General features: G+C 44.3%; 1 protein-coding gene across 10 annotated transcripts in view; it reads left to right on the top strand.

The window, feature by feature from the left end:
* Positions 1-6,095, top strand: part of hspg2 (heparan sulfate proteoglycan 2) — a 61,412-nt gene extending 55,317 nt beyond the window's left edge. For 9 of the 10 annotated variants that reach the window (XM_048241053.1, XM_048241059.1, XM_048241058.1 and 6 more), the window contains 6 exons: positions 68-146; positions 939-1,013; positions 2,505-2,575; positions 2,816-2,899; positions 4,116-4,219; positions 4,432-6,095. In XM_048241053.1, coding sequence (XP_048097010.1) covers positions 68-146; positions 939-1,013; positions 2,505-2,575; positions 2,816-2,899; positions 4,116-4,219; positions 4,432-4,604 — 586 coding nt within the window. In that variant the 3' untranslated portion in view covers positions 4,605-6,095. The remainder of the gene's footprint in view (positions 1-67; positions 147-938; positions 1,014-2,504; positions 2,576-2,815; positions 2,900-4,115; positions 4,220-4,431) is intronic. The other variant, XM_048241054.1, reaches the window with a different exon arrangement.
* Positions 6,096-10,311: the final 4,216 nt, after the last annotated feature.

Genomic DNA, 10,311 nt, shown 5'->3' with positions numbered 1-10,311 from the left:
GCATCTGTTGGAGTGCTCTCAAGACCGAGACTCAAGCCCACTCCTGTGTCTTATCTCTCTGTCCCAGCTCTCCTGACAACCCTGAGACCATCGAGCTAGAGATCCACACCACCTCAGGAGAGGGACTCATCCTGTGGCAAGGAGTGGTGCGTCCTGTTCACACACACACACACACACACACACAAATATACTGTCATATATCCACATTTAATACAGAATCCAGCATCACTCACTCCTACAGACATATACTAACACAGAGACATAACTCAGAGTGATCTCACCTTCATTTTATAATCACTATGATTATACTCAGCAAATCATCATTTTCTCACTTTGATGAAATGATAACACTCATGATATGCTCATAATGAGGAGACAGCTTCCCACTAGCTGTGTATGTGTGTGTGTGTGTGTGTGTGTGTGTGTGTGTGTGTGTGTGTGTGTGTTTGTTTGTGTGTGTGTCTGTCTGTGTGTGTGTGTGTGTGTGTGTGTGTGTGTGTGAATCTGTAATTGCCATATTCCCTCTAAAGCTATCCTCTTCTCCTCAAGCTGTGGCTGTAATTGCCAGTCAGTAATCTCCATAGGTCTACACGGGCTCTGGATGGGTGGAGGCATGTTGCTGAGCCGTGCTGATGAGAATGTGTGCACATGGTTGATCTTGCATGGAATGTGTAGCTAGTGTGTATGCCTGCATGCAAGCAAAGTGTGTGTACGTATGTGTGTGTGTGTGTGTGTGTGTGTGTGTGTGTGTGTGTGTGTGTGTGTGAGAGAGAGAGAGAGAAGGAAAGAGAGAGAGAGAGAGAGCGCTTTCACATTCATTTGGCTGTTTGTGTGTTCGAGGGATTTGAGGCATGTGTTTTCTGCATGTGTGTGTGTGTGTGTGTGTGTGTGTGTGTGTGTGTGTGTGTCTGTGTGTCTAACTCCCTCCCTCTCTCCAGGAGCAGGTTGCTGCTCCCCGCAAGCTGCATGCTAATAGAAAGAGCTCCAGCCTCCGTAAGCAGAGCCACACGCACGTATGTTAATCCATCGCCCCACCCTCCACTGCCACGCTTCACTCACACACTGCATCACTCACACACACACGGGGCACGCATGGCAATTCACTTCCACAGTAATTCATAAATAATGATTGATCCCACTCTAATGCATTCACACTCACTCTCCTACTTGTCTTGAGTATCACTCATCATGAACACTAATCAGATCGCTCACAATCACACTCCATGTGCACTCGCATGCATCCACACAATGCTAATGACGGAGAATAGCACTCAAACAGGCATGCCGCACTGGCCAGATCAAGCAGGACTTCACACATCTGAGGTCATCAGCCTGACTGCCGAGGGCAGACATTGCACTTTGAACATCAAAGGTCAGCCCGTCTGGCCACTCCGTGGATCCCAAAACCTTGGCTGAGATAATGTCTGTGCCTGTGGGTTTGGCATGAGCTAGCCTGCCTGCTAACAGCCACTGCTTTGACCCAGCACAGCAGAGCACAGCACAGCTCTCTCACAGCACAGCTCTCACTCACAGAGGCAAAACACTTGATGGATTCTCATCATGCTCCGTTGGCAGGATTGGAGTGGGATATAATGCTTGACCTCAATCTGGTGCATTTGTTTTGGCCTCATGGGATAGTAACAGAGAATAGCACTCATACAGACATGCTGCACCACACAGTATGATCATATGGAACGGCAGTGGAGTGAATGATTCATACGCAGTGTGTTATCTCCAGTCAAACCTAAGGTGGTCTTCAGGGGCCAGAGAGCAGAGAGGGTCAGCGCAGAGAGCAGAGATGGTCAGCGCAGAGAGCAGAGAGGGTCAGCGCAGAGAGCAGAGGATGAAAGAATGAAATGGTTTGGAGAGGGAGGAGAAAAGAGGAGAGATTGAAGGTAGAGGTAGGGATAGAGAGAGGTAGAGAGGAGATGGAGAGGTGGGGAGAGGAAGAGGTAGAGAGAGGTACAGTAGAGAGAAGGATGGAGAGGTAGTGAGAGGAAGAGGTGGGGAGAGGAAGGGAGAGGTAGTGAGAGGTATCGGACCTCAGTTAGTCTTATTTTATTCCCAACCAGACCTGATCAGACCTTAGTTAGTCCCAGTTTATTCCCAACCAGACCTGATCAGACCTCATAGTTAGTCCCAGTTTATTCCCAACCAGACCTGATCAGACCTCAGTTAGTCTCAATTTATTCCCAACCAGATGGGATCAGACCTCAGCTCAGCTCTCACAGGGATGATTATTGTACCTAAACAAAGGGAACAAAATAGGAATGATTTGCTCAGGAGTATAACAGCATAACAGGTTTGTCTTTGTGGGAGTACCCCCAAACTACATAGACTGGAACTGCACAATCTGCACGGGTGAGCAGTAGATGGTGTTTGATTAGGGTATATGTGCATGTCAAGGGTAGAGTGACCTCATTACATTTCAGAGATTGGATATCCCTAAGCAGAGTACTTGACGTTTTATGGGGACTCTTTTATAAAAAAAAAAACATTTTCAGGAGCTTGGCGATGAAGGGAAGGGCAAGGACTTCATCAGTCTCGGATTACAAAACGGTCGCGTTGTCTTCAGGTTGGTGAACTAGCTGTTTCATTTCATTTCATTTATTTATTTAGGACAGTGCACATTGATCAACATTTCTGTAAATGTGCCAGTTTTAGCCAGCGGGCTAGCAGTATTGAATTTGTCCACTGGGGTCATCTAGAAAACTGAAATTGTGATTTACTTTAAGGGAAACAAAAATGTTTGAGAGTTGTTTCTGTGAGTGCTTGTGTTTGGTGTACTAACCCTGTAAACATTTGTCACCCACAGCTACCAGCTGGGCAGTGGTGAGGCAGAGATCATGTCCAAAGATCCCATCAACGATGGCCACTGGCACAAAATCACTGCAGTCAGGTAACGTTACATACACTATGAAAAACATACAGTAACACACACCAAATGTTCTTTTCTGAGGTGCTGGCCACTGGTACAAAGTTGAATGGTAGAAAAGTGCAGCACACTCTGGCTCCATATGAAAGGTTTAATAGACAGAGACGTTTCGGCCTATAAAATATCTGATGAAGGCCTTAAAGGCCGAAACGTCACTGTCACGGTTCAGACAGACGACCAGAGGACCACAATTGCGTCACACCAGAAAGTTTATTAAACTTAAGGGAAAAGGGAAGTAGGGAGTGAGTGAAGGCTCCAGGGGTTACTGGGAATAACAGGGATACAGGGGTTCCATCCAATGTGCTGTGTCTGTGTCCCCCCCAGTGGCAGCGATGAGTCCTATGACGCCGGTGGTGGGTGGTCCGGAAGTCCTGGGGGGGGGAACACAGACACAACAGGGCGGATAGTTAGGCTGAGTAGAGAGAGTGGTGAGCAGAGTGGAAGATAGTGGAAACCAATTAAGGTGGTAACCCGGTGGAGTGAGAGGGCTCATGACAGTCTCTGTCTATTAAACCTCTCATATGGAGCCAGAGTGTGCTGCACTTTTCTACCATTCAATGTTACATACACTCACAACACAATTCACCCTGTACAACACCATCTACTGCCATGCAGTTCAATATGCCATACAGCCATGAGGTCTGAACAAAACCTGGACAGAATACATCTTAAAAGTTCATCTTAGATTGAACTTGGCCTTCAAAACGGTCTTCAGCTCATCATTAACTAGTGTTTTAGGGCCCTCTGAATTATAAATCATTTTATTTTGTTAGACGATATTTAGCTGTTAATAAGTTCTAGAAAGGTGCTTAGCGTCAGCACATATCTCAGTGGGACTTTCCACATCAGCTAAGGAAGGGACATTGTTCAGAGACATCATGTTAAGCAGCTTCTGATAAAAAAAAAAAAAATCTTGCAACACACACTCAAATACACTGGGCTATTTACTAGGATGCAGTCACTACATTCTGTAGTTCTTTTGTTAAACATGTTGTTCAAGTTACTGGCTTGGAAAAAACAGATTAGGAAAGACATGCCCACAATATTCTACAGTATTTGCAAAGCATATGCACGAAACACCTGCCTCTCTCTCTCTCTCTCTCTCTCTCTCTCTCTCTCTCTCTCTATCTCTCTCTCTTATAGTTTTGTTTTTTACAATCATTATATTGTGTCTCTGTAGGACGGGAAAACAGGGTTATATTCAGATAGATGGACGATCCATGGCAAGGGGTCAGTCTCAAGGCAAGAGCATCATGGTCAACACTAAAGGAAACATATACTTAGGTAAGTCCACTGTGTGCTGGTGTGTGTGCGGGGGGTCTCTCAGTGTGTGTTTGGAAAAGACAATGTGTAAGAGAGAGAAAGACAGAGAGATTGTTTCAACTCCTATCCTAGCTACTGTTATTAATATCAAACATACCTCTGTGTGTGTGTGCGTGTGTGTGTGTGTGCCTGTGTGTGTGCCTGTGTGTGTCTTTGTGTGTGTGTGTGTGCAGGTGGAGCCCCTGACATGCTAGCTCTGACAGGGGGGAAGTTCTCATCAGGAGTCACCGGGTGTGTGCGGAACCTGTCTCTGATGAACGCGCGGCCGGGAGAGCACAAACACACACCCATCGACCTGCGGGTGCACGCCGAGGACGGAGTCAACGTGGAGCGCTGCGTCTCATAAACTCCCACTATCACAGAGACTTCCGAACAATCACATACACGCGCACATACACACACACACACACACATTTCCATATATGACAACACACACACACTTTTCCTACACCTATGACAGCGCTAACACACACAAACAGACACTCACTAACACAAATAAACACATTCACACACACAAACACACACAGAACACTCATTAACATCCAAAGAGTCTGATCTCACACACTGACAATCATGCTGTTCCACAAAAAAAAAACACAAAGTGCTTTGCTGCTACCAAAGGAGAGCAAGTCAGGAAGCACAGACACACACTCACACACACAAACACACACAGTACGACACTCAAGGAGCTCTGACTCTCCGTGCTTGCAGTCAACCAACAGAAGAGATGGAATATGAGATATGAGATGATAATATTAACAAGTCTTCACTTCCTCAGTGTTGTATTCTCAGTGGAAGACATCACACAAGGACAGCTTACTCAGCCATGAGAGAGAGAGAGAGAGAGAAAGAGAGGGAGAGAAGAGAGAGAAAAGAAACCATGGATGAGTGTGATGGGCCTTCTACATGGGTTAGATCCTATGGAGTCAGAAATGTTGTTACAGCACTGATTTTTTTTAATTTATATTCATATAGAAATATATATTATATGTGGGGGGAAATGCTAACTAACCATAAACTGCTCCTCTGTTAGCCTGGAAGTGATTCTGGGTGCTAATATTTGCTTGTGAGAATGGGGTCTGTGTGTGTATACAGTGTCTGTGTGTTTTGATGTATGTGTGTGTGTGTGTAAGGTTGTGTGTGTGTGTGTGTGTGTGTGTGTGTGTGTGTGTGTGTGTGTGTGTGTGTGTGTGTGTGTGTGTGTGTGTGTGTGTGTGTGGGTCTGAGCTCGCAGGCTAATCTGTTTTTACTTGAAAAATGATGCAGCCTTTTCTTTCCTCCTTCCTTCCTTTCTTTACTTCTGTCCTTAATTCCAGAGCTGAGATAGAAGAGCAGGCTCTTAGACTTAACGTATGAGCGAGGATCATGGGAGGGATGGGGGGGCACTTAAACAAAGAACAAAGAAAGAGGGGGATGAGGAGAGAGAGAGGAAGAGAGAGAAGGTTGGAGAGAGTGAGAGAATGGAATGGAAATGGCAGAGCCAAAAGCATGGCCGCACAGCTGAGGAGGTGAACTTGTATGAAAACACACAGAAATCTGTTGTTGTTTTTTTCTTGGGAGAAAACAGCTTTTATCTGCTACTGTCATTTTTTATACATTATGGAGCTGAAATCCTTTTGCCTTCCTTGTGTGGTAGCTTTAGTGTGTGGGGTGTTCCAGAGAAACCATGGTGCTACAGTCTGACAGCCAACCCTACGAAATAAATGCTTTATTTTTGTCTCTTTGTGCTAACAACTTCAGTAGGTGTGTCACTCATACGGTTTTTGTAAGTACCAATAGTCACAAATGTACAATAAAAGGCCATTTGCCAAAGCCAACCACAGCTAGGAATCTGAAACACTGTGAATTTCTGTGTCAATATGAGTTTTTCATTTCACTGCTCAATGTTTGTGTGGGAATGTGGACATTTGTCTGCTTACGTGTGTGTGGGTGTGTGTGTTTGTGTGTGTGCTTGTGTATCAAGCTGACTGGGGAAATGGACACTAACCACTAATCCCTGAATAGAGGAATCTGACCTTTCTGTGTAATGGCGACGGATCAGGTGATGGATCTTCAGCTTTGACATTTACAGGCTGCTGGAAAAGCAGGAGTTACTGACAACAATAGCAACGGCTGAAGCCTACAGATGGTCTTTCACCTGTTTGTTGTGCGATCCACAGAACATCCCAACAGTCAACTCCAGTGGGACTATGGCATCAAGTCCTCCAGCCTAAAGTAGACTGACTGCATCACCTAATGTCTGATTTTAGACTAAAATATCAAAATTAGGGATTATCCAGTGACATCATGGATTGTACAAAACAGCACAAGACATATGCATTACATATGCAGAGCGGGAATGAGGCATATCTAGACTGTAAAAGAAGCATTGGGTTTGTGGAGAAAGAGTCTTAACCCTAATCCTTCTCAATCCAGCACCCCAGCCATGAATCTTTAAATATTTAACCCAACATAACCCTCTATCTTAAGCACTAATCCCACAGCACCGCACACTGAACTCTAACTCTGTGTTGATGAACAGGCTTTTCCATAATCCAGCTCAGTCTTCCAAAGATGGGATAAAGAGAGGCTAAAAAAAAAAAATAGGAAGTCATGTAAATCATCACTCGCAAAAAAAGTCTTAGAAATCATTACTTATAATACACATTATTTGAAAATAACCACCTTTGTAAGGTTTGACAAATGGGGGCTATAAACTAGGCCCATAACAAAGATAAAAGTGATTAAAAGAACTTTGTATTTTTCTCTCTGCATCCTAATTATGTAGTGTTTGACACCTGCGTCAACTTACTGACTTCATGAAATAACAAAGTCATTTTTAACAATGTCACATATTTGTGGAAGAGCTTCAAGGAACCCTGCTATTATCTGTGGTATTGTCTTAAGACTGTGATTCCTGATACCAAGAAAAAAAACTTACAATCATCATCTGTCAAGGGTACAACATGCCCTCTCTATTTATGGCTATTGTCTTTTTCTAGAATCTCATGCTTTCTCTCTGTGAGGTAAATGTCTTCGCTTGTCTCCTCTCCACACCTTTCTACAGAGCACTAACTTCCTACAGTGTGGCCATTACACCAGCCTAATATTCTCTCAGATATTACTCAGATATGTGCTTCACTTGAAGACAATGGTGACATTTTAGGGCAGAACTGTTCCTTCACACACCCAAGGCTTGTTCTTACAGTTCTTTTGTGTTCTTACAGTTTTCACAAGGACCTTGACAGGAGCCAGGCAGGCATATATATTCTCAGGAGTAAGACAGCTGTTTTTCTCATGGGCTCACAAACACATCTTACGCAAGGGAGACCAGAGACATGGTCTGACATTTTAAATAAATAAGGTTCCCTCGGCTAATCTCCATCCATCTCGCTGACAGCAGTCACATTGGGTAACCAAATGGGATCCCATCCTTGGGGAGGGGTGAGGGTTTGAATTGCAAGGAGCAAAGGATAGCAGTTATGTAACAGGATTTGAGTTCAGGCTATTGATCAAGGGTAGCAAAGATCATGTGTGGAGGACACAATAGAGGACACATCCATTCAGGCCTGGCAGACCCTTATCATTAGTTCATCATTTGTGTTTCGTTATAAAAAACATTTTTATATTTATAAAAAACAAAACGTTTTTTACGTTAATTAACTGTAAGATGATGTAAAGAAAAGACTAAATATCACAAGGAAGACACATTAAAGTGTATACATTACACAGAAGGAACACACCAACATTTTGGGAAATTAGCTTACAGTATTCTCCATCTCCCACAGAGTTAGATAAGATGATACGTACCCTTCTCGTGCAGTAGCCTAACTCAGTCTGACCACCTACCCACCACAGCAAGGATACACCAGCTGATCTTGCTGATTCTTGCTGGTGTAGCTGGTTGGGCCACCAGGTGGACATGCTGGCGTGAGCATCTGAGGAAGTTGGTGGGCAGAGAACATCACCAAAGACCCCACACATCCTTAAAATCTACTGAAGTCAAATTGGACAGCTTTTAAAACGGCACATATTTAAAAACGTTTAGATTTTGAATAGCTTTCAAGTGCCTCAGCGTGTGTAAATGCTTTAAAGTGCCTGTTTATTTAGGCCATCTGAATCATTGATAAGTGGCCTGAAGGAGAGGAGCACTGCCAGTCAGTGGCTAATGCCCAGTCCACTGTTTAAGGAAAGCCCCTGATGACTTTGGCTGGCCAAGTTTTAGCTCTAAATAATGCACATGAATTGAGCTGTAAAGAGTTGAAGGCTTATTCAAGTTTTAGTCAAAATCCTCCCGAAGAGTCGACAGCCTTACGTGACCACCATCCACAATCAAATCTGTGGTCTTTTTTCTCATGCTACTTAAATAAACTAGTCCCATATAAAGAGCACCTCACATACAGTATGTACTGTACAGGTCTAAGCATGTAGATTATATGTAAAAAAAAACATTGATACCTGACTGTTTCATACTAGTGAGGATGAAGTCTGAACCATGAGGGGCATTAGAATAGAGGTATTAGAGGTACTCCAAGTACTTCCAAGGCCTCCAGTAAGTTACAGAACTGACTTTAAAGCACTACTGCTTGTTTATAAATGACTAATGGAACTGGACCTAATTACCTATCAGGCATCAGGCAGACTTCTCCAGTACACTGAACCCTAAGCCTGGATACGTTCACCTCAGCTGGATCCCTGGGTTAGTTCAGTGTGCATTTATCTATGGTTGCAGTGACTCTCGTTTTGAGAAAAGTCTGTGTGCTAATGTTTCACCCTGCAATAAATCTCACAGAAGTGGGTCAGACTGCTGTCCCTATGAACATTTGCGAGTAACTCATTGACTCCGTTCTCTATCTGTCGGGCAGACCTGTTATGCACTGTTACATAATTATTCTGAACTCTGCTGTAAACAGCACATGGAATGGTCCATGGCTGTTTTATTCTTAGTATATAGTGTGGTGTAAAGGTGTAAAGTGATTGTGTCTGTGAGTCTGCATTTATTTGTGTAAGTAGGGTCAGATGTCTCCCTGTGTGTTTGTTTCTGTGTGTGTGTGTGTTTGTGTGTGTGTGTGTGTGTGCACTGAAGCCGCAAGTGGCCTATCAAGTGTGCATTGGTTGGTTGACACTCCACCCTCCCATTGTTCCAGTGTTTGGCAATTGACCTTTGTTGCGCTGCTGACGGCCGGCAACCTGAGACGCACCTTAAACCCCCAGGCCACCATTTTAAACGATCCTGCATGCTATTTTCACTGCGCCTGTCTCCCCATAGGCAGCTGTCAGTGTGTGTGTGTGTGTGACAGGTGCACTGTTTTGAGCCTGACGTGGCAGAGAGCCACACTAAAGATGAGCTGTTGTTGTTGTTCCCGACCAGGCAGGAAACAATTAAATGGGACACATTGTGCAGATACGTCTACATCATCCTGGGCCAACAGTATCCATTTGTCATAGGATACACAGTGGTAGCGAATGCATAGTCCTGAATAGCATATCACCTCTCTGGGCTGGTGTCCAGCTTTTCGACTCGACTCGAGTGTAGATTGGAGTTGCCCTGTGGCCTGGGAGTAGACCACATGTCTACTGGAATAGAAAAAGGAGCATCTCATAGTGATAACCTCCCAAAAGCGCATGCATGGATTTTAAGATGATCTCCTAGATTCCCCACAGTGTGGGCTTAAGCCTGAGGAGAAGATTGTGCCTTGTGCCTGTGTGGTGGTTTTTCTCTCATACGGATTATATTTTCAGTGGCCTGTGGTTGATTCCATCATAAAGCTTCTCAGGTGGCAACTGGGAGAAGATGCAGATGGAACATGCAAGGATTACCCTTGCTAAGGAAGAAATAAAGAAAACAGAAGTTAGTTGTTCACAGCAGAGGGATAGCTATTTAGTCATTAATAACAATGAGGCGACACTATAATGTCTGTGCAGGCTGGGAGGTGACAGTGTTCTGTGATTTGGTGACAAACATGGCTGTGAGGGGGTGATTAAAGTGAGGGGTTAGAGGTGAAACAGCTGACGATGAAAAGCGAGACAATGATGGAGGTGACAGCGTTAGATGATGAGGTGACAGACATGGC

The sequence above is a fragment of the Alosa alosa genome, chromosome 4 (genome assembly GCF_017589495.1).
Source record: "Alosa alosa isolate M-15738 ecotype Scorff River chromosome 4, AALO_Geno_1.1, whole genome shotgun sequence".
In the NCBI taxonomy this organism is placed as follows: domain Eukaryota; kingdom Metazoa; phylum Chordata; class Actinopteri; order Clupeiformes; family Clupeidae; genus Alosa; species Alosa alosa.
Note: the sequence above shows the minus strand (reverse complement) of the source record. Positions and strands in the feature narration are given on the sequence as shown.